General features: G+C 43.0%; 1 protein-coding gene across 13 annotated transcripts in view; it reads right to left on the bottom strand.

Moving 5' to 3' along the window:
* The window catches only part of TIAM1 (TIAM Rac1 associated GEF 1), a 393,313-nt gene that overhangs the window by 45,718 nt on the left and 322,173 nt on the right, over positions 1 to 25,422 (bottom strand). For 12 of the 13 annotated variants that reach the window (XM_073231434.1, XM_073231433.1, XM_073231432.1 and 9 more), the window contains 3 exons: positions 23,227 to 23,313; positions 18,212 to 18,436; positions 6,560 to 6,663 (listed from right to left, as the gene is read on the bottom strand). In XM_073231434.1, coding sequence (XP_073087535.1) covers positions 6,560 to 6,663; positions 18,212 to 18,436; positions 23,227 to 23,313 — 416 coding nt within the window. Of the gene's footprint in view, positions 1 to 2,732; positions 6,522 to 6,559; positions 6,664 to 18,211; positions 18,437 to 23,226; positions 23,314 to 25,422 lie in introns of those variants that run through there. The other variant, XM_037014750.2, reaches the window with a different exon arrangement.

The raw sequence follows: 25,422 nt of genomic DNA, 5'->3' as shown, positions 1-25,422 counted from the left end.
ACCAACATGCAGAGGGGTATCCAAACTACTCCTCATGATAAATAAACCCATCACTGCATTCCCATCGGACACATAATACACTTTTCTGAAGTTTTATCATTTACACAAGTTGCCATGTGAAATCCAGTGTCTTCATATATTACACCAAGGATGTCCCACACTGTAAGAAAGGGCAAAAGAAAGCACCCTGGGACTCTGACACATATCAAAGGCAGGAAATTCCAAAAGACTTCCTTTTGTGCTCCCAAGTCACATTACAAAGACTTGTTGCTGTTCTCACCTATGTCTGGATATATTAACGGAAGGTATGGGATGGAGTTTTCAGGTTTTCGTTCCCTGTTTCACCATAAATATTTTGAGATTTCCATCTTGAAGAGTGTGAGTGGGCTTCCTGACTTTAAGGCCTGTGTGAATTTCACCAGCTCTAAGGGCTGACGACCTTAGCTTTAGCAGGCCGATGGGGAAAGCCAGGTGGGCTCAGGTTTTAGTGCTCTAGGCCTACCCATCTCTTCCCCAGCAACCCCAAACAGCCAGGTTTGCCCATCTTCCCTTCTGAGCCAAGTTCTGGATTACTTTAGGAAATACCTTTAGCATCTCAAGGGACATCTAAAAATTCCCTTGCATGCTCTTCTATGACTTTAGAGCCTTAGTTCTCTATTAGACACTTTCTTAAGTTTAGGATGTATTTCACCAGGCCATCTCTGCAGCTGGGGAGGGAGCCAAGCAGCTTCTCCACTGGCAACCCTGTTCTCTGAGTAAAGGTATAAACTCAGGTTTATCACAAGGAACTGAGTCAAAATGAATGTAATCTTCTTACTGCCAATTACATGTTATTCAAATTATACAATTTTTTAAAATGTAGAGTTAATATAATGCCTATGTTGTCACAGGGTATTTCACAAAGCTCTGAATGAAACTTTTTGCTGGGAAACAATTAAAAGGATGTCACCAAGTTTGAAAATTGTGTTTTACTAAAATATTACCCAAAAAATTTCCTTGGAAGGAAGTATGAAATGCAGGTCTTCCCTAGAATAGCTCTAATCTAGAGACCTTATATGTTGCTGTGGCCCAGCTCTTAAAGCTCCCTGTGTCACACTGTGGCCAAAGCTTTTTACATCAAGCTGCATCAGGACCTCTCTGCACAGCTTAGCCATGATGTAGGCTGTTGGAGTTGGGCATAGAGCTTTCCCTGCTCCATCTCTGAGTGTCACATGGCTTCTTGCTTATACTACACCGAGCACTGTAGGCAGAAGTACCCAGGAAGGTAGCTGCGAGGTGGGCAGAGAGGGGCGTTGTTCTCAATACACTCCTGAAAGCTGAATCTTCCAGTACTGGAACAAGTGGCGAAGGATTGCTGAGAAGGTGAAGACAGTCAACATGTCTCCAATGGGAAAAGTACAAGTCTCTCCCCACTTGGGGACAGCAACCAGTCACCCTGGAAACGGGAAAGCACTTATGGGCATTTCAGAGCTATCAGTTTAATACTGGTAAACAGTAGCAGAGCTATTCCAATGTCAGGACTGAGAGTCACCCAAACAATATACAGAGAAGAATAGGACAATTACAGGAAGAAATGGCCCACTTTACTGAGGCCAGCATGAAGCTCAGTGTTTATAATATCGCTTTCTTCCTGCAAAAGATGAAAAGAAGGGATGAAAAGAGGGGGTAGGCTTTTAAGTACATGCTATTGACTCAAGCTACCCAGCTGTTTAAGCTCTTCCTGTTATGCAACCACTAAAGGCAATTGCTATCCCTGGATGAATTCAGAGTTCCCAAAATGTCCTTTGAGGCTGACCGACTTGACACATCCCGCAGATTTAAAAGGGGCCGGAGTGGCCTAAAATCTTAAACCTTTACTTAAGCTTTTTTCTGGAGACAAATACCAAAGTAATTTACTCCATAATTTCAAAGACCATTATATACAAGAGTAATCCCTATAGTTTTCTATCACTGTTTCAGTCTCCTTTTGAAAAGACTTTGAAGAAGAAACATCCAAGAAGATGAAGCCCAACCTGGGTTAACTCTTCAAAGTTCAAGTTTCATTACACAACACACAGTCGAATGGTCAACAGGCCCTGATTTAATACTACGCTATTAAAAGGCTTCCTTTGATTGTGTTAAATTATTCCTTGTCATTAACCCACTAAATTTGCTTATTAGGGAGTGTTTACTATAGGAACTGACACGCACAGTGTTGTATGACATTAAACCATTAACACATCCCCTAAGCCAACACTTCTATATCCATCTTGTTCTCAAGTAAGCAGAAATAAAGTCAAAAACACTTAAAACATAGAGGACAAGCTGAGCATCCTCCTTCCAGAAATGCCTGCTGAGGGCTCAGACTGCCCACTTTGAGGTGGGGGTAGTCAGAGACACCTGCCATACAGAGAACGCAAACCACTCATAATCATCTTAACAACCCAGAGAAAGGGGAAGAAATTCAAAGGACACTTAGTTTAAAAACTACGTAATACATCTTTCTTCCTTTTAAGAATGAAAACAGAATTACATGTAAAGATTCTAGGCAAATTCAATTTCATACCAATTCCTGATGCCCACCCACACATTAAAATATATATTCTTTATCAACAAGGGGATCTAGAGGGCAAAAGGATGCAATGTTGGGAAAATGGGACAAGCATAATCACCATCATTTGGCCTGGGCAATAATTCAGCTGGAAAGTGGTAACATAAGCAAGGCTAGCAAGGAAGAATTCAGACATGCTCACCAGATGAAGTGTCCGATATATAGAATCACTGGACTTGTCATTGCTTTTAATCCTGGGCTTGCGCTTTATTTTCCACATTGCAGACATCATCAGAAATATATTCTCATGGTAATTCTACCACCTGACGTGTTCAGCACAGAAACAGAAGTTTCTTAAAATACTCGGAGAGCGCCAAACGCCTTCCAGTTCCCAAGAGAGCATCCCTGAGCACAACAGCCCATGCCGGCTCTCCTGTGGCAGGCTGCTGCATCTCCACACAGGGGGACCCTCCACAGGGCAACTTCCGGAGCAGCGGGGCCCCTGCGAGGGTGTCAAAGGCTAAACCAGGGGCCAGACTGCAAGCTTTGATTTCACCTGGCTAAATAACAAAAGTTCCAGGACGGGAGAACCAAAAGAGGCCAGAACACAAAGCAGAAAAACGCCTCCTCAGGATGAGAGCGTCTCTACTCTGCAGATCAGCTGATTGGCCAGTGTTGTGAACGGCGCAAGAATATTAAACCCGCCCAGCTCAAACAACTTTGAAGACACCCCTCACTGAGTCGGGAGCAGACACCAAAAACAAAGTGTTTTGTTCTGCTTTGTTTTAACAGTTTATGTTTTCACATTTCCCGCTAATGCTGTTACAAAAGGCAGACGTTTCCGAGACCATCGCAATTTGGATTAAGAAGAAAAAAGAAAGCTTTCAGAAAGGAAATGCTCTGAAAATTATTCTAATACACTTGCTAAATGGAAAACAAAATCACAGCTGCCAGGGAGCCTGGAATGCATGACACCACTGCCCAGAGCTAATTAGCATGCATTCCCAGAGAGGAGAGCTTTCCATTAGACGCAGGGAAACAAGTAGCCAGAGGTAAAGAGGCCCTTTGAGGTTGTCACCCAGTCACAGGAGGAAGGAGGTAGCTAACAAACAGAAAGGCTGCTAGACTGCCCCTGCAGTGTGACAGTCCCACCCGCGACCCTGAGGATGTGCCACTCCCATGCCATCCCTGCTCAGCGAGCTCGCAATTACCCACTTGCTCAACCCCAAAAGGCCATGTGTAGCAAAAACTGTTTAAAAAAATCGAAAAGCACATACCCCAACATGCATTCTCTTGATACTGCCCAATATTTCATAAAACAACTCATTTAGGAAAAACAAAAATATCAAAGCAAACAACAAAAATCAATAGCCCTCACATATTCAAGCAGGAACAAAGAAAATGAGCTTGCTTCATTTCATTTATTGGTTATCTGTTTGTTTGTTTTTACATTCTACACCCAGCCTGGTGTATACAAATCAAAACTAAATCATCCTTCCATGTTTAGGCAGCTTATGCTTAAAAATTAACATTTGGTTTATCCTCAAGAGAAATAACACACTGATATAGGAGATGCATCAATACTTAACCTCAATCAAGAAATGTATATGCTTGCTCTTACTTTTAAATTATGGAAAAGGACATCCAGAAAGCTTTAAGCTTAGGAAAATACTTAAGTGGCTAATGATTGTATATCAAATTGGCTTATAGCACCACTAATTAATTCCACCTATTTTTGAAACCTGATATTTAACACAAGGCCTTAACAATCTGGCCAGAAGGTAGTTTTAGCATAGCTGTAACAATACAAGGCCTAGCTTTGCCCTCTCAGAACTGTGTGAGTCACTTAGCCTCTCTGTTCTAGTATCATCATCTATAAAATAGAGGGAATAATAGTATTTCTCTATTAGACGTATTGCAAGGAAGAAATGAGTCACCACGTAACAGTGTCCAACATACACAAAACACTAAATAAGTATTAACTCTCATTTACTAGTAATAATACACAGGATAACCCAGTCTCCAAGAAAAATTTGCTCAATTTAAGATTTTTGCTTCCCAACATCCAAAATGAGAAATTGAATTCATTAAAGCTATTCTAGTTAAGTGCCTTGCACAATAAAATGGTTCAAATAAAGAAGATAAAACCTGAATCAAACCAAAATTAGGGGATAGTATGGGGTACAGAATCACACAATGCTCCCCAAAAAGAACTATGGTTTCAATGTAGTCTACTGTATGATCTTTAAAAATACTCTTAGCATTCCCAAATTTCAATTTTTTTGAAGAAATTCTCTTGTATGAGAGCCCACCACTCATTACTACAGTGAAATCCAGGAACAGCAATGCCTGTTTCTCCATGTGGCTGTGTCTGTTCCAGGTGAGTTTTAGGGCCTTGTTGTCTGGAGAAAGAACCACGAAGTCAGAGAGGCCCCCAGGGTCAGTCAGCAAAACGCTGGCCCCCTTCCCTCCTCACCATCAGCAGAACATAGCATGGAGGACCCTGTTCAGCACTGCACGGCTCACTGTATTTAATAAGAAAACAGTCTAAACCCACCAGAGGCTATTACAGAGAGGTACAAATAATCCAAGGTTAAAAGTATTCAAGAAATGAATGTTTTAGATGCAGGACAAATAGCTGTGTTCCATTTTAAATTAAATTAAAACACAAGAATGAATATTTTTAGGATCAATAACAGAACAACTTAATAAATACGCTTCCAAATATCTCAGGATGGAAATATCTGATTCTCGTGACGATGACTGACCCTTCCCACCTTCCCCCACAAAAAAGTATGAAAAAGTAAGGTAAGGGCCACAAAAAGAAAAAGTTAACTTTGAGCAAGCTTTTGTTTTTTTGGCTTGAAACACGTATATTGCCTTCATCTGCATTTTAATTAATAGCTACCAAACATCAAGCCTTTTGGCCTATAAGTATTAAGTTTATAAATGTTAATTACTTTGAAATGTTGAATTTTATACTGTGCTCAACTTAAAAAGGACCCTGAGAATGATAGTCTTGTGATGGTAAAAGAGAAATACATTTGGGTAAAAAAACATGCGGAAGATAGTCTAGTCAAACCCAAGCACTCATGGAAGTCCTTACAGAGATACATAAAGAGAGACAGAAATGAAAAGGACATACAAAGAATGTAGCTTTTTAAAATAACGGTTCCTAGTGGAGAAGTACAGTCCCACTGCCAAGACGCTCTCCCACAACTACACTATGTGACCCACCCCATCATCCAATCACCAGGCAGAGGTAAGAATCACGCTGCTATTGCAGAAGGGAAAACAAAGGTGCCCCTTAAAGTATAGGATGTGCTCAGGTTAAGTAACTGCTAAGTGTCAAACAAAGCAATGAGATAGGTAGAAGGATCACCAACGTAAGTAAGTCAACAACATTATTTTTAAAAGATAGATAAATACAGAAACATATTCACACACAATAGCTTTTGCTGGGGAGGAGTCTTTGGATAAACGTAATACAGAACTTTTACACTGTTGTACATTGGGTCTGAAATGAGTAGAGTTACTGGCCCAAAGAACTCTTTATGAAGGGGGATAAAAGCATGAAAACAAATTGAGGGTGTTGCACCCCAGAGTCAGAACAGGAACTTCCTGGCAGTGCTCAAGCGACCCATCCATTTGGGTTAATAAAAACACTGTTGCTTTCCCTTTAATTTAAAAGATGCTCTTTACAGAAACCAGGAATAGCACGAGAGTTCAAGTGACCCACTCACACACACCTTGAATGCTGTTGCCCTCTACACGAGTGGAGATGGAAGGGATAAATGGGATGAAGTTAGACTTCAACCCATTAAGAGGGATTTCTGCCCTGTATTCTCACAGACAGGTTTGTTATCAGGCTGCAATTTGGATTCCATCTCCTATTTAGCAACATCTCAGAAGTAAAAACACTTGGTCCCGTGGAGAGGCTTTCCAACCATATCCAGCTGCAAAGGTGACATGTCAGCTGTGATTCTTGGGTGGTTCAAGACATGGGATGTGAAAATGAAAATCTCTCACCTTGCTGCTGTGGTCAGTCTCATCTGAGGATTCCAGGTCCGGCCCCTCGGTCTCCTCGGGAGCTGCCTCGGCACTACCACCCTGCTCGCTGCAGAGGCTGTGCCCTGTAAGGTGAAATCAGAAGAAAATGTACAGTAATTGCTAAAAGCCACGCCTCTGCAAGGGGGGCACAGGGACAAGTTCAGACACGGACATATACTGCGAAGACTCTCCAAGGATGAGCTCCATGATCCCAGCTCAGTAAGTGTTCGTTTTTGTTATTTTCATTGTTACCACTAATTTTTTATATTATAGTATATTTTTTATTATTTGTATTTTATATATTATTTTATATTATTATAATCTATAACATAAGTAATATATATTTTTATATATAACATATATAATAATATGCATTATTTATTTATAATTGTTTTGGGGTTCCTCCATACGTGTTATGTTGAAGCCATAAATCCCAATGTGATGGTATTTGGAGGTGGACCCAGGGACATAAACATTCAGCCCATAACACCTGTGATGGTGTTCTGCAAGTCAAACTACAAATGTGACGCCATATTTGTGTAATTCCCACCATCCTCCATGCAAAAGGGAAGGATGAGAACATCACAGTCACTTTCCTCTGGAGGGCTTCTTAAATTTAAAGAACATCTGAATCCCTGGGGGACCACTATGCAGATCAGATTCAAGAGATCTGGGGTTGGACCTAGAAGTCTGCACTTCTTACAAGTTCCAAAATGATCAGTCAATACAGCACGTCCACGGACCACACTTGGAGTAGCAAGGCTTTAGGCCACTTAGAAACCTTTAGCTAATCTGATAAGACAGTGGTAACCAACCCAGTCTGGCACTGGACCGAGACTTACGGCACTATCAGAACCAGACAAGAGAGAGAGGAGAGGAGAGCGGAAGGCTGCTTTCTGACTGGACAAAAGCCTGTCTGCAAAGAGGCTGCCTTACTTCAATGACACTATCACAGTCAGAAGCCACTTGGCATCACTTTCTGTTCAAATTCTAAGTTGGCCAGGGAACTAAGCGGAGGAGGCCAACCTCTGAGCAAACACTGCTCAAAGGCTGCATCTGCCATCCCCACCCCTGCTCTGGAAGCACCCGTGGAGTGAGCACACCTTCGGTGGAGGTTGTTTTCCCCCTCCTGCTCTGCTTTAGGATCTTGTTGCATTTCATTACTTGTTTACTCTAAATATGGTGGTAGCAGTCCAAGAAAACAGCTCAGTTAATTCGCTGGGTATCAACTATGTCACATCGTCACCTCCACTGCAAAAACAAGTGATTGAATACTTTATATGCAGGCAATGACCCAGATGCTGGGGCCATAAAGAAAGGGAAGAGCTGATTCCCAGTGGGGAGGAGCTGACAGGCTCATTTAGGGACACTTGGCTAACAAGGCTCATCTCTGAGAGCACGGGAACCATGATGCACGCAGCACTCACCAGAGCAGCCAGGCTGCCCAGCACACAGGGCACCGTGCACACCATCGTCTGCAGAACGGCAACCCCCAGATGGCCCAGCCAAACACTGCGAACCTGTGTATCTCCACTGAGAAACATGATGCCTGGAGTATAATTGCTGCTCAAGACACAGTGGGGAAATGAATGAGAGGATACTATGACTTATTCTAAAAAGCAAGCAAAAAAAGCCTTACCTCCATATAATACTTAGAAATGCTGAATAAAATATAATAAAGTCCTTTTTAAATGTAGAGTTGAGCTCCAAGAAAAGCCCAAAATCCCAAATGAAGAAGATAAAGAACCTCCTCTTGGTTGGGCAAGGACAGAGTTCAGATCTCTTCCTCTTCTTATAAGGACACTTCCCAGTATGGGAGTTCCACCCTCATATCTTCATCTCAACCTAATCACCTCCCAAAGTCCTCCACTCCCAGAAACATAAATTGGTGGTTAGGGTTTCACCATATGAATTTGGCAGGACATAAATACTCAATCCATGACACTCAGGATGAAATATTACCTAACTTGCTCTGGATTTGTATTCCAAGGGCATCTGGCAAAAGGAAAATTAAATACAAATATACTCTGGAAGGATTCACCCTTCACAATGGTATCATATAACGCCCACAGATAAAGCTTGGCCGAACATACATTATTATAAAACAGGAAAAGCCCAGTCCTCCACGAGTGAGAAGCAGAAAACACCATAGCAGCAGAATCAGATTCCCACAGAACAGTACTGCAGTTGCAGGAGGTCAAATAAGTACTTGATCTTTTTTTTTAAAGGAGCACGGAAAAGATACCTTCAAAAAAGACCAGGTAAACTAACAGACTTTCAAAAATGAAAATTGTAACCACTAATTTAAAGCACTCAATAGATAAGAATAGAAGTTGAAGAAAGTAGGAATAATCTATCTGATACAGAATTATATTTCCTCCTAAAATATTATTCAAGAAGAAGAATATAATAAAAAAAACATTTGGGAAACAAAGAGTGAGAAAGATGGCTACAAGGAGAAACTCACTAAAAATTTCTCTACAGGCTGTACTTCAGGTGGGGAAATACACATACACACCCAAATATAACCTGATAACAATGAAATGAAATATTAAAGACTTTTTACACTACAGGCAAGGCTTAGTTTATAGAATAACACCCCACACATTCCCCAGAAAAAGGCACTTGGGTGCTATGAAAATACAAGATGCAACTAAAACAATGGTGGGGCGATTATATTTAAAGCATTTCATGGTCTTTTTATGCCTCAGGAGGAAAGTAGAAAGACTAACTCTGGTCTCAGTTATATTACAAATCATGTTAAATTTTAAGGGCACCCTCAAAAGAAGAGAATTTGATTATACAAGTTGATAGGGGAAAGTGGAATTTAGAGACTCAATCCAAAAGAGAGCAAGAAAGAAAAGGATAAAGAAGACAAAGCCAGGAAAATAAGGTGATAGAAACAGGTCAGAATACATGGATCCTCTAAGTAAATGTAAGATAACACTCACCTTGATACTTAAACTTCATGTTTAGGTAAAAACCAAAACAATGTAAAACAAAGCCCTAACTTAATGCACTATGCAAGAAACAGATCTAAACAAAAAGACACAGAAGATGAAAAGTAAAGGGATGGAAAAATATTTTGAAAAAAAGAAAGAAAGCTCAGCACTGTCAAACAGAAAAGATTTAGTCATGATACCAAAGATGCAATATCAATAATTATTAAACTTGATCCATGAATGTATTTCAAAACCTATTCCAAAGATTTTGTGAATGTACATTTTCCCCAAGAATTAGCAATTTATGCAAACAGGCCACGTATTAGGCCAAAACATAACTCTCAACAAATATCAAAGGTCTGTATTCAGACAGACCACACCAGCAGCATTTTGGGGGGAACTCAATTTTGTTATGGAAGAAAGAGCAAAAGGCCATTAACACCAAAGACAACTTTAGAAAAGAAAAATAAGATTAGGACATCTTCCCTACCAGATGCCAGAATGTACTATAGAGTTGCAGTAAGATAAAGCAGTGCAGAATCAGTGGGGAGCCCGGCTATCCTAACAGCCCAGAAACAGCCCCACCATGTATGGAAGGAAGCATGAAACACAGATGTGCCACTGTGGATACTGGGGAAAGGGATGGCACATCTGATAAATGTTGCTAGGACAGCAGATTATCCAGTGAAAAAAATGGACCTTAACTCACACCATTCACAAAAGTCAGGAGCAAGGAGGTATAAAGCAGAATGTGAACAGCCCAAACTACAAAATCCCTTAGGGCAAAATAAAGAAGACAATGTTTGTTACCACAAGGGAAAGATTTTCTTAAACACAATATAAAAAGCACAAACCGTACGAAATAGAAAATGAGATCTTACTAAAATTAAAAACTTCTCTTCGTCAAAAGACACCCAAATGCAACAAGACACATTATAGGCTGAGAAAAATTATCTTCAACATGTATAACTCGTGAAAATATTAATATTTAGAATATAAAAACTCCTGAGTCAATAACTGAAGGTTATCTGATTCTAGGGTGTATATTCTTTCCCCATCATGCCATGTTTGTGCCCTTAGCTAAAGACAACAATTAACAGAACAGGAGACAAAGGGCAGTGGGCCTGTGGGAGTTGGCACAGCGATGATCCCACCCATCCCTTTCAAGCACAGATCTTTGTATCTATTTCTCCACCCCATGAGTTTGAGCTGGCCTTGTGACTTGCTTCAACCAACAGAATGTGACATAATGTGATAAGTGAATTCCAAGCCAAGGCCTCAGTTGTCCTTGCAGTTTCTGGCTTTGCCCCCCAGGAACTCTGAGGCTACCATGTAAAGAAACCCTAAGCTAGCCTCTTTAGGATGAGACCGTAAAGAGAGGTGGGGTCTGGCCAACCAGTCACCAAACGTGCATGAGGCCATTTTAAACCAGCCCCAGTCAGGTCACCAGATGACACAGCCTCATGATCACTCCAGGCAAGAAAGCAGAACCACCACCCTGCTCAGTGCAGCCCAAATTGCTCAACACAGAAAAATGAGCAGATAACATGGCCATTTGGGGTTGTGGGTTGCACAGCAGTAAATAAGCAATCAATGGTTGGGGGGAATTTAGTAATCAAAGAAAGCCAAAGAGGCACGAATCAACAGTGGTGCACTTCAAGAAAAGGAAGACACCATCCTGGCAGGAACAGGGACTTCAAACAGGAGAAGTCACATTCTTACTCCTGAACACCCCCCAGCTTAAGAGGCTTATGCAGTAACGCTGTCTGTCGAGCTTTCCTGGCAACTCCAATACAACAGTGTTTCAGCTTCCCACTCCAGCTTCCCTGCCTCTCAGGAGGTTTTGCTCTAACAGGACACTGAAGGAACTCTCCGCTTTGTCTTGGGGTAGCTGCCCTCATTTACTTAGCAGCACCCAGAGACGGCTCGCTGACTGTCAGATGCCAAAGCCAAAGACAAGGTGAAGGTGGTGAAGAAGAGGTCAGAGCAAGGAAATGCCACCTCTCCTCCACTCCAGCCCTAGCATTCAGCACACCACCTGTGGACGAGGTGGCTGGCAGCACAGAGTGGGAACAGGGCCCCCAAAAAGAGATAAAGGAGGAACGGGGACCAGGACTTGTAGGTTATCTCAATAGTCACTATAAATTATATTCATTGTTGGGAGCAGGCATGGCCATTCCTTTACTTCTTAAGATCATTTTCACATCATAATAATGTTCTTGTGACTGAGCAAACCTTTGCAGCTAGCGCATCCCACTCACCATCAGCAGGACAGACAGCGAGACTGGACCACCCCAACACACTTGCGCAAGCTGACGTTTGGATTTATCTTTGATTTACTTGGTTGAGACATACTCATTCTGACTCCACTCAAGTGGGACTTAAAGGAAGGACAAAAAAATCCTTGCCTTACGAAGATACATGAACAATGTGTTAAATAAACAAACTCTCTAAACATTTCCAAGGAGGAGCCAATTATAACTTTTAAGTTTTTACAGGTCCTCATTAACACCTGAGGTAAAATTCTTGCAAGAAAATAAAAATCATTGAGGATAAGGGGGCAAGAAAAGTTAGACTCTGCTGATCAGATCATTTAGCAGGAATCCAATCTATAGGCTATGATTTTGTTTTGGTTTTTAATCATTTTACTATCATGTGAGTCTAAGAATTACACAGACACATTCCTAATATGTAAGATCAGCATAAACCCCCCCACCCTCATAACAAAGCTAAATAACAAAATTACAATTATAGAGAAAAAAAAGAAAAGGAAAATAGTAATTGGGGAGAACAAAATACATAGAATAAAAATAAAAGGAAAACCCTCTAACTTTAACTTGAAATAACAATTTCTTTCCAGCCGTTTTTCAAAAAATCTCCTTATAAAGAGAAATTTTTAAATCCACAAAAAACTATCAATCCAGGCATTACTGATTCTGTCGGTTGGCTGTAAAAATCAAATAATGTAAGGTCCATAAATGTTTTTTAAAAATAGAAAACGAAGGCTCTTATTCTCTGAAACATTTTTTTTCCCTAGACATAGGATTTGACAGTGTCATTAATCAAATCCAGCTGGAAATCAACACTAGGCGTTGGTCTCTCGCCAGACCATGTGCTGTGTGACAATAAGCATGGAGCACGGTTTATAAAACGCTCATGGCTCTGAGTTTTATCAACAAACAAATAGAAGAGAATGTGCTGTTGGTGTCTGTCTCCTCTGAGAGTCTGAGGAACTGGACCATATTTGTTTGTAGGAAGATAAATCTGTGTAGTTCCTCTTTCTTGCGGCCCCTCCCGGCTGCCTGATTGTCTTCTGTTTTCAGCCTGCAGCTCCAGGCCATCTGCTTGGAACGGACCCGAAAAAGACCCCCACAGTTCATGGGCACTGCAGGGAGGCGAGCTCCGCCCGCAAAGCAAACCACGCCCCCGCCGGGCACTCGCCGACTCAACGCTCTCACCAACGTGCCTTGACTGTCCTGGCCATTGCAGAAGACAGAAACCTTTCCTGTTATACAAACGCCGCCGCTTAACCGACTTCCTGCTGGAGATAAATTTGCAGTCTTCCCCTGGGCATCAGACAGATGTGCCTGAGGTACATCAAGGGGCTGACTTTCCAGACCGACCATTGGCCCCAACTGGCCTTAACTCCTAAGGGACAAGGTTAGCCACTGGCAGCTCTCCCAGCTCAACTACTGGAATGACTGCTCTTCAAATAAGAAGCAACTTTAGTTTGCTGAGCTCTGGTGGTTTTAATTTAAATGGGGCACCCCCGCTAGTCAGGTGGAATTCTAGGAAGATAAAGCAGTGCCGCGCTCACGACAGAAGGAAAATCAATGTGAGCCTCCAGGGCCCATTTTAAACTAAGACACACACGTTTGGAAACCTTGCAAAGACACCACTGATGCCCCCTGAACTGAGATTCTTACAACCAGCATAAAATGTGGGGGTCTGCATAATTACCGACTGAAATATCTTTGTTTCAAGGGTTAACTTTAGTGATACATACCTCACACCAGAACAGTGTTACTCACTTTGGGGGGTGGGGGGTTGGGGGGAGTGGAGTTAGTGGGGGAAGGAAGCCAACATTCAGAATAACCATTTACTTATTCTTTGCTCTTCCCTTGTCTCAACAAGTAAAAAAAAAAAAAAAAAAAAAAGCCAGAAAAGGATATTTGTTTTGGAATTCTTTTACTAAATATTCTATAAAACTTATTTTTTTAATGTATTTTAGATCTCAATTTGCTCATCTTTATTGATGCTCACTGTAACATGTCCCTAACTAGTAATGTAGGTATACCTTCTAACAGACCAGGCCAGTGGTCCTCCAATGGACATTGCTGCTTGGGGGATATCTGGCAATGCCTAAAGAAACTGTGACTGGCACAACCTGGTGTGGAGACTACTACCAGTTTACAGTGGTTTGCAGAAATACCACTAACCATCCATGCACAGGAGAGCCCCTGCAACCAAGAATTTTTCGGCCCAAAACGTTAGCATCAGATGAGATCAGTAGTCAAAATACATCACTCAGGACAATGAGGTAGGTTCTCAGAACCCTCACACGGTTCTGCAACTTCCTGCTCCCACTTACTCCAAGATTCTTCCTATACCAACAGCCACTGATGGGACTGTCTTCTTGTCTCGACATCCTTTCCCCATTTTCTTACCAATGTACAGGTAAACAAATATTTAAACTACAACAAAAAAACGAAAGTAATATTTCAACAAGGACTCATGGGTGGCAAATGACCAAGAAAGGGAAACTGAGCCCTAGAATACTTAAGAGAGAATCTTCTTATCTAGACCCTAGTATTCTAAAATAACAAGGCAACTCAGACCTATTTATCATACCCTTCTTATCTTCCTATCAAAGGATAAGAGGATGGAGGGCACACTCCAGATCACCTAACAGATATTCATAACAAAAATATCAGACTACAATTTGCTCTCAACAAATACCATGGCAGAATGGTTTGCATGTGACAGTATCATTCCAATCATCTTATTATTCCACAAAGACAAAAAAAAAGATCAACAACCAAGAACAGCTGACCTAAGGTAGTGGATCCCAATGCCAGCTGCCCATTACAATCATCTGGGGTTTTAAGCATCTACCACAAAGGCACACCCAGGCCCCACCCCAGACCAAGTGAATCAGGAGTTCTGGAAAGGGGCCGCCGTGTCTCAGCATGTGGACTACAGAATTCATTTCTTCCCACCTGGGAAAGGAATATACTCCAAGTAAGGTACTCATAAACCTAGTTATCAGACAATTCACCTGCTGCAGGCTGAGGTGGAGTGGAGCCCAGTGATGAAGTCAGCCAGAAAATCTTCATGTCCTTCTGAGAGAGATGGTGCTTTGGGTATGTAACATCACTGAGCACTCCCCGGGACCTCTTCCCTACACTTTTCTTGAAAACTCAAACCTCACAACAATCCAGTGAGATGGTAGTGTGGTATTACCCCCATTTTACACACGAAGACACTGGGACACAGAAATTAAGCATAACCTGTCCACAGTCATGAAGCTAATAAACCTAGAAGTAGGCCTCAGCCCCCAGGAATGTGGCTCCAGAGTCCAATCCCAGCCACTAGGCTGTGGCACTCCCGCACAGCAGAGACAAACCTCTGTATGAGGCAGAGGCTCAGAAATCACCCAGCCCTGAAGGCTAGTCACATATTGCCATCAGGACCATCCGGGTAGGCTCGGGCCAAGCCTGCACAGTTAGACTTGTCAGATAGGGTGAGCAGCTGGACCGGCATCCTGGAGATGGGCACCAGCCAGGGCTCAAGGGGACCCCCAGGTCCCTGAGTCACAGCAAGGCCTTTCATCAAGGCTGCCAGACATCCACTATGACCACTTTAAGATGGTCCCTGGATCAAACCTCAAGCCTATCACTCAAGATGCTTCTTATTTCTAGTTACTTCAAAGGTTACAGGGAGGCTGTAATGGTGCCTGCCCATTGTACAAATTTTCCCTGTTGTTTAACTGCAGCTTTCTGTAGACACTGCTTTATCTCTGCCTCATTATGAAGCAATCTCACAGGTCACTGTATCCTGTTTACTTGCTTCTTTCATTTCTCACTGTTAAATGAGGACTAGGAAGTGGTGGCAACGAGAAAGCAAACAGGCTGAGACCTGGGCACGGAGCTGACGCTTGCTCCCCTCCAGCCAGTCCACTAGGGCTGCTAGTGCCCAGAGCACTTGAATTCATTAATGCTGAATTTATTTATTTTGAAGCCAATTAGAAATTTTACAAGGAAACCAACACTCTGACTTTACTTTCATGCTTTACTCTTGGTCCAGTTTGATAACCAAACCTGACCAAGCAGGCTTTATTCTGGAGGACTTTTTGATCACTGCACAACACTAAAAGGTGAAACAATTAGAACACAAAGAACTACACTAAAACGTATGTGTGAGGACAGAATCATGACACTGTCATCATTATAACTTCGAGCACCCAGCTCCATGCCTGGCATACAGTAAATGCTGAACAAATGTCAGCTCCAACTTATGATCACATAGTTTGGAAAAAAAGGAATATATCTTCTAGGGATGATTCCAAAATGGAAGTTTAATGTGTTTTAAACAATGGTAGGTTCAGTAAATTTGGCACACAGGCTTCTGAGAAGACTAGCCAGAAGGAGATAATACATAGGCATATGTAAAGGTAGTTGTTAAGTTTAATACCCCATCACATGAAAGATGGAACAACGACTGTATACACAGATTATACTCAAGTATTTCTAAAGCAGATATCTATGCACAAATTAATTTAAATTTTTTAAATAATAATTTTCAAAATGTACACACACAGAATTTCTTTTTAAAGAAAGAAATACATCAAAGCAGTGACTTCCTTTAAAGGAACAAATTGTTAGCAATTTCAGTCACACTTTATATCAGGGGTTGGCAAATTTTACCTGTGAAGGGCCAGATTGTAATTTCAGCTTTGCAGACCTTGAATTCCTGCCACAACTACTCAACTCTGCCATTGCAATGGGAGAGTAGACAAAGACGAGACATAAACGAATGGGCATGACTGTGCTCCAATAAAACTTTATTTACAAAAACAAGCCATGGGCTGGATTTGGCCAGTGGGTCATAGCTCGCCAGGCCCTGCTCTGGGAGTATACCCATACTCCATAGGAAGAGCTCAAAAGGGCAAAAAAAACCAAGTTGTGCATATACTGTTGTTCATAGTATGTATATCCAGATCTTATAAAATCCTTTAACTAACCCAATTTAACACAGTATGCCTCACTCAAAGTCACATTACAGAAACAACTGTGTGTATGAAGTGAGTTTTATGGGCTCAAGCCTGCCATCTCATGGTCACACACAGGAAGAGCCTCCATGGTCTCCCGTCCCTATTAAATAACAGTGCACAGCTCCCAGGAATCATCTCCTAAAAACCTGATCGGGGTGCAGTTACTGCAATGACATAATGAGCAGAGGAAGTCACAGTGATAAATGCGATTGCTTTTCTGCAGCCTCAACATGTCCAATTCTTGAAGAGAGCCACAGAACAAAAGGCATTTTGCTGACAGGCTTGTGCTCAGACTCAAGATGAGAAGAGCCCAAGAGAAGCAGGCCAGACGGGAATTCAGAGCATATTTCAACTCCGGCCATCTCTCCTACAAGGCATCAGCTTGTGATCCATTCTTATCAAGCCAAGCTTCACAAGCTCATTTGAGAAACCCAGCAGGCCAAGAACCCCTAATGCACCTAACTCAGATTTTGAAATGGGAGACTTTTTTTAACCCAAGTTTTAAAAAGAAAATGTATCCAAAACCCCAAATGACTACATCAACCCCAAGCCCAGGTCATGGAGAAACAAGTGAGAGCAACGTGCTGTTCACTGGCGTGCTTGCTCACTCACTCACTGCGGCTTACCGAGAATGCGATGCCTGTTACAGATGGGGACATAAGCCCAGGCTGGGAGAAAGCACAGGACAAAGACAGGCGGGTATGAATAGTATAATATGACCAGGGCCCGTGTGAACCATGCCTTGCAGGGTCCTAGAGACCCAGAGCAGGGAGCTAACTCTGTGGGGTCCCAGGAAGGGAGCTGCTTCTTGTAGAGGGAGCACAAGGTTGCCTGAGTGCCAGGGAGGAGAGGTGTAAGCAGGAAGAGCAGCAGATGGGGCAGGGCACAGGCACCGCTGACAGGTTCGTGCTCAGACTCAAGATGGGAAGAGCCCAAGAGAAGCAGAGCAGATGGGAACTTGGAGCATATTTCAACTCCGGCCATCTCAACTCAGGTCCTTCTCTCACACAGAAGAGAGAGCAGGGCTGGGTGGCTTAACAGATGGGGACGTGGAAGGCAGGGAAGACTCACAGCCCCCATGCCTTATGTAATTCCGGGCACCTCTGTTTCTCCATATGCCTGTGCATAGAGATGGCAGCCTCTACCCATGCATCTTTCTCCAAAATGACAAACAGCAGCAACATGGAGAGGCTTCCCATGTGGGACAGGTAAATGTGCAGCAAACCACTCCACAAGAACAAGTTCCCTGCCCCTTTGAAATTTCAACAGGATACACACACTCAGTAAGTAATCAGCTCATCTCACACATTTTACGCTCTCTGCCAGACCCAGTCCACCAGAATGTGCAAGCCAGTCAGCATCTAGGTCCCTGGTGACCTGGGCTCAGACAATGCCCAGCACTGTGCACAGCCATACCTGGGTTGCTGGTGAGAAAGGCCAGAGGGCTCTCGCTGGGGTCCGAGGGGCCGTCCACTCGGTGGGGCGGGCTCTCCAGAAGCTCTGCTCCTCCCTCTAGCTCAGGGTAGGTCCTCACCAGGAGGCCCAGGGAGAGCTGAGTGAGAAAATCTTTGAGCACAGAGGAGTTCAGTGAGCCAGCAGCACGATTATTGATCTCGAGAATCTCATCTCCTGCTTTCAGGCCTGCCAACGCAAGATGGAAAATGTTTAATTTCACACACAAAAAAAAGAAGCCAGCATCAAATCAGATCACAGCACCTTAGAAGTTCTGTTGTAAAGGGCATGCTGAGCTTCCTTGCCATAGATGCCACAGCCCCAAGTGTGGGTGCAAACAGACTGTAGTGGTCAGAAGTGATCAGCAGATGATCACGGGGGCCTCAGTTTTGGAAGGGCACATGCCTGTCCTGTCCTGCACGCACTTTTACTCTTTCTTGAATCTGTGGGCTCTAGGCATCTGCCAATTTCTCCTTGTAAATACTAACTCTATTGTCCTACAGTTTTGGAGGGAAAGAGTAGAAATGCTCTCTGATTAATGCCTGAGATCATTATGTTTTGTACATGCTCAGGCCGCAGTGTACACGCTCATGCTGAGGTGCACCTGCACCCATGTGGCACAGCCAGCTAACATCCCTTGATCATTTCCATGAAACCAAAATGCAATGAGTCACCTCTGGCTGTAACTGGAGAAGGCTGCATCCCAAACACATATAGAGATGACAGTTTGCAGGACCAAATGTAACCATTTTCTGCCACCCTCCAACCCCATCTTAATTACATCAGGACCTTGGGTCTAAATATCTTTTGGAAGGTCCCCAAAAAAGCAGCCGTGAACAAACCCAACCTAGAGGTAGAAAAAGTTGTGACTGACCCCAGGACAGTCCAACTCGGCATTAAAAGAACATTCTAGCAGTTTTAGAGGTTAGGGAAGAACATGAAAGCAAATAAAGTATCCTTTCAACTAGAAGAAGAGAGTCCAATTTTTATTTTATAGACTGATAAGGAAAAACGTCCTTAAAAAAGGAAGTGAGTGACAGGCGAAGGCAAATGATAAATTGTAGAAATGAGAATTTTTTGGCCCCATAGGCAACCATAGATCTCATCCTTGATTCTGCACAAAAAATAACTACAGAGAAGTTCTCAGTTCTCAACTTCACTAAGTCACACCCTTGGCCATCTTTATGTAGGTTTCCAAAATACAACTTTCTATCATAAAATACCCTAAGAAACAAACATTAAGGGTAGAAAGACAATGGGATAGAAATAAGAATACTTTCTCCATATAAGAGGCGAAATTCTGGTAAGCTACCGCTTCCATTTTTAGGTAAAGGATTTTGCCCTCAGGGCATCTGAATTGCAAGTACAAAATTTCTACATGTGAAAAGTAGCTTGGTTTTACTTTTCAAGTCTTCTCTTGGAGACAACCCTTTTGGTTCGCTATTAGATGAACTAATATAAGGAGAAACAGAAAAAAAGACTTAAAAGCTGAAACACCTATGAGGCATTTTTTTTTTTAAAGTTCCGGGTTTACTATGGTGAAACCAGAGTGCACAGCAGGTTGAACGGTGGTTCCCAAGAAGGTACGTCCACGTTCCAGAACCTGAGAATGGGACCTTTTGTGGAAATAGGGTCTTTGCAGCTGGAATAGGCAAAGATCTTGGGATAAGATCATGCCGGATTATCTGATGAGTCCTAAACCCAGTGACACGGGTTCTTGCAAGGGGCAAAGAAGAGAGACACAGAAAGAAGAGGAGAAGGCCATGGGCAGAGACAGGAATTAGGCTACCATAACCCAAATTATAACAGGAGCCAGCAGACGCTGGAAGAGGCAAGAGAGGCTTTCCGAGAGCCTGTGGAGGTAGAATGGCCTCGCCCACACCTGGATTTAAATTTCTTGGCCTCCAGATCTGTGAGAGAATAAACTTCTGTTTTACGCCACTCAGTCTGTGGAACTTTGTTGACAACCCTAGCTAACTAATACAGAGGGCCACCTAAGCGAGCCGTTGTCAGGGTGGTGTGTGCGAGGAGGCAGCCCAGCGCGGTGAGCAGGAAGCGCCTCACTGGGGTCCTTCTGTCACCTCCTCACCACGCGACAGATCTGTGACCATGGGCATGGTATTCACTCTCTCCCAGCCTCAGTTTCCTCATATGTAAGAAGGACGATGGGCTAAATGAGCTTAAATGAAATAGTCCATGTAAAACTCTGAGCACAGCACAAGGCATGCTGAAGATACTCAACAGACACTCACTCTCATTACTGATGTTTGGCACAACGGAAAGGAATGCTTTTCTTTCTAACAGAAAGCCATTACCTGCTCAGAAATGACCCACAGTATTAACCATGTTTAGGTTGGGAAGCTTCCAAGCTGTCTGCAGAAACATGGTACACGTGGCTTTCTCAACTGGACTCTGTCCTGTGTAACTATCAGAAAAGCACTTAGATGACAGCAAAGAAGATGCCAGATCCCAACCTCCCTTGATTCCCAGAGCAGACTGGTGGGCCAAAACAAACATGCCCAAGTTGAACAGAGATAAGTGTAAAATAACACACTTGGTTCATAAAGTTAATTCTACAAGTGCAGCCAATGCGACAGCCAACTGACATCAGAGGCAAGGGGGAGGGGGGAGAACAGGGACATTAGCCATCAGCTCATTACAAGTCAAAGCCCAGGATGGCTAACAAAAATAGATAATTAAAAACCAATCAAAGGCTGAATTAACACACACAGAATATGCAGACCTAATTAGGCTGCCTCCCACCAGACATCCCTGGTCGCACCACATTCTGAGCATAGAAAGAGGAACCTGGGCACCTGGACTGTGTCCACAGGGCAATGAGCAGAGGTGTATGCTGCACTCTAATGTGTGGTAGAAGGATCTGGAAGTGTTGAATATGGAAAAGACTTAGTAGTTACAACATGATGGATATCAAAGGCTGGCTATAAAGAACAGTGGGAGCTGAAGGAGGAGGATGTTTTAAAATCAGAGCTGTTCACAAGGAGGCTGCATGGTCCACAGCAAGCTCTCCCTTATCAGGAGGTCTTCACATACAGGCTAGATTCAAAATAAAATACCCCAAATATCTTCCCTGACACTGCCCTCTACTGGCTGGGTGTTGGGGTAGTAGTGGTGGCCCAGCCGGACACATGGACATCACTCCTGCATCTGTAGAGAACAGGGCTAAACGGGGCAAGCAGGCTGGAGCAGACAACCATTGTTTTTATCTAACACTAACTAGGGTTCTTGGATTCAAAGAACTAAAACAGGATGTGACTGAAAGCAGGGCAGCCTATTTCCCCACCCCATCCCACGCCAGCCGGCACACTCATTTTGCTGAAAGAGATAAAAATCAGTCTCGGGGTTTGAAGGGGAACAAACTCTGTCAGCTGTGTTCTTGCTGAGATACAGCTTAGTGAATGTGCCCAACTCTGGCCTCCAGCTGCCTTCGGCCTAGAACATATGGAAGGAAAATCCTCCAACATGAGCAGTGGATAAATGACTTTGACTTTATTTCCTGTTTGCCACACCTTTGCCTCTTCTGTGCACAGTTAAGTCTATGGGTTGTGCATCTCCAGTGCTTATAGCACAGGGTGAAGGAAACTGCAAGGGCAGCTTAAGAGCCAGGGAACAGCCAGAATGAAGCTGTACCAAATCAGGGAAGGAAGTGGGAGAAGCAGGCATCCCATCGTTTTCCCGGCTGCTCCGTTCAGCAGTCCTCTACCAGAACAGACACAAGGCAATACATCTATGCACAGCTGACCAGACAAGTTTGTCTTTTATATTCACTGAGGATTATTTTGCCACAGCTTACAGGAAGCTAAAATTATCAATAGAAGGAAAAATGAAAGGAAAACCCCCCAACCTGCCCAATTTGTTTCTGGTGAGTACGGTGCGCTGCACAGTGTGCCCCCAAATTCACGTCTACCTAGGGCAACAGAATGTATCCTTATTTGCCAATAGGGTCTTTGCAGATATAGTTGAGATGACATCACACTGGATTAGGGTGCGCCCTAAATCCAATGACTGGTGTTCTTATAAGAAGGGCACTTAAAACACACAAGGAGAGAAACACACAGGAAGGAAGGCCATGTGACAACAGAGGGAGAAACTGGAGAGACACAGCTACAAGCCAAGCACTGCTAAGGACTGCCAAGAGCTGCCGGCTGCCCCTGGAAGCTAGCAAGAAGCATGGCACAGATTCTTCTCTCAGAGGCCCCAGAGGGAAACACCTCTGCCAACACCCTGACTGTGGACTTCTGGCTTCCTGAACTGTACAGGAATAAATTTCTGTTGCTCTTAGTTCCTCAGTTTGTGATGAGTTGTCCTGGTAGCCCTAGGAAACTAACACAGGAAGCAAAAAAATCTAGGTTGAAAAGATTCTCTCCAAATAGGAAGCGGACAGACAGTGGGGGTTTCACAAGAAGTCCAGGCTGCACTCTGAGCCCCTGTGGGGCTGTAGGCAGGAGCGACAGAGAATAGCTCTCTAGGGGGCAGGAAGGCTGGATCCTGAACCCCTGGGTTCTCAACTTCTGCAGACTCCTCCACGAATGGGAGCCACAAAACATCTACTTTTAAGGAGTTTTATAGGCTCAAGTGCAGGCCGATGGCGGTTCTGACCAGCATGGACCAAAGCACAGAGGCGTCTTCCCACATGTTCTGCTCCAGGAAGACCCCTAGGACCTCCGTACCATCCCAGATGGGGGAAAAGACAACCACTCAAGATTAGAATGGAATTTCCCACTAGGCCCATGGAAACGGGCTCAGAATCAAATTTAAAATCCAAGACTGTGACATGTCTTACACACCTGAGCTTACAGAATAGCATCCATGTTCCCTGGAAGGGTTTTTTCAATGAGACAACATTCAGATACTCCTTACAGATGAACTATTTGGGCACATTGTTCTCATCCACCAACTAGAGAAACCCAAAAGGGGAATTTAAGAGACACAGACAGACATGACACTCGGCAACTTACCTTTCTTGGAAGCTAAACCAGTTTCCTTTACACTATTCACGTAGAGCCTTCGAACACCATCTTCCTCCACAGAAGAAAGTGAAAACCCTAGGAAACAGGACAGATGGCAGGGCTCACACCTTCTGAGTGTTTAGCAAACATCAGGAAGTACCTGCTGTGAACTAGGTATATTCAATGTTTTTGGTTAGAGTTTGCAGCAATTGCTTTTCCTTGTTCATATTGTTTGACAAAGCAGAAAAATGTATTTTTAGATTATTTTCTAAAAGAAGTCACTACTTATAAAAATTAGTATTACCATTACATCTCTCTACAGAGTACCTAACCCATTAACTCAAAAGAAAGAAAATTATTTTGTTTTACCTTACTTGCTAATAAATACCATAGTTTTGCCTTTTTTTATAGCATCTACAGCACAAAACAGAAAGATTAGCCTCTCTCATCTGGGTCTCTCTGTTTTTTTCTTTCAGCAAATCCACATCCTAGGATGTTACAACTGAACACCTATATGGTGCATGTCAATCCATAGTGGACACTGTTTAAATTTAATAAAATTCTGCAAACAGGGATAACTAGTAACTCACTTCGTGAACCCCAATTCATACTGAAACTGAATGATTTCACATTTTACTAGTATCTGATCGCAACATTATCTTATACTTGTCTGTCCAGGCTTCTAGAGCTCAAAGATCATTAGCTAATTAATCCTGGACTTTGCTTCATCCTTCAGAAAGAAAGGCACAGCAAGGTTCTAAGTGGTCTGGAGAAATCTGGGTGCTCCCAATCCTATGTCTCCACAAGGCCCAGTCACCTCTGTTTCTAGACAGTCTCGTGTAAAACTCTTCCCTGATAAATCAATGCAGTGTGCACAACCAATACCGACTTTCCCTCAAGATAAAATACTTTGGCAAATACTCCTAAAAGGGCAATGGAAATGAATGTAATTGTAAAGATCTGACATAATCCTATAATACAGATAGATATCTGTCTGAAGGCTGAAGGCAGAGGTAAAAACAGTGGTCTTAAAAAACAAGCAAATAACAGTAAAACAGAATAATTAATTACAAAACTGGGGCTCAGGGAATCAATTGAGGCATTTCAGGCTGTATCATAATGAATGTTTCTTTTTGCTCACAGGATCAGGAAACAGATACCCACATGTGGGAGAAACTGCCAACTGCCATCGCCCACAATGGTACCATAACCCCTCAGGCGGCGAACACAAGGCCACGCCCAGAGGACTTTCCAAAGTCTTTGTTTTACTGTCTTATTTTGAACTCTGTTCTTACAGCAACTTGCAACTTTCAGATTACATTCAGGAAGCCCCACTCAAATAAAAATAATTTTATACATGAGCCACTTAAGTGACATTAGCCTTTACACAGGTCTATCTTCATTTCAGTGGAGAACTTTCTTTCATCTGTTAGAATAGATATGGAATCAAAGGTTGTGTCCAGGGAAAGATGAAAATAATTTTTTTAAATACAGGCATTTTCTTTCTAAAGTGCTACCATTCCATAAAGCTTTGAGACCAAATTTCTTTTTCTATTAACACTAAAATGAGCATACTAAGGCAGAGCCAGGGGGCCAGCCTGAGTGAATAGAGGACACCAGGAAGGGTGGTGCACTGAGAGCCTGCTGCAAATTGCCTTAAGCCAAAGTCAGTGGAGACGGCTGAGCTGTCCCTTTGCTTCCCTCCCTCTTTCCATGGCCTTCCTTTTGAAAAATCCAAAGGTAACAATGATGATGGCAGTTGAGTATGAAATCTGCACAGGGCAACTGGGTACCAAGTACGGGTCTGAGAAACAGATCAAACTTCTCAAGTTGGTAGGAAATCTGTCATGGGAAAGAGGTCTGAAGAAAGAATGGGCAGTAAGCTCCTTTTGAAAGCTCACTCAGAGAGAAGCCAATAGTTCACAAATGTATATAGCATGTTAGCTCTGCACTGGAATTCACACCAGAGGACACCCACTTGGAGCCAGGCTAACCGCGCTCAGAAAAACAGCTCTCCCACACTCAGCTGCACAGCAGACACTACCACAGGGACTCAGAGTCCCGGGGGGAAGCCTCCATTCAAGAGGCTGATAATCTGCACACTAGGGGTGGGGGGAATTAAGCCATCTCCTAAATTAACAAATATACAGAAAATATTAAATATCTTATTTTGAGGTCAATGAAGAACACATGATTTGAACAGTC

The sequence above is a fragment of the Manis javanica genome, chromosome 3 (assembly GCF_040802235.1).
Source record: "Manis javanica isolate MJ-LG chromosome 3, MJ_LKY, whole genome shotgun sequence".
NCBI lineage: Eukaryota > Metazoa > Chordata > Mammalia > Pholidota > Manidae > Manis > Manis javanica.
The sequence above is the reverse complement of the archived record's forward strand: the minus strand, read 5'-3'. Positions and strand labels throughout refer to the sequence as shown.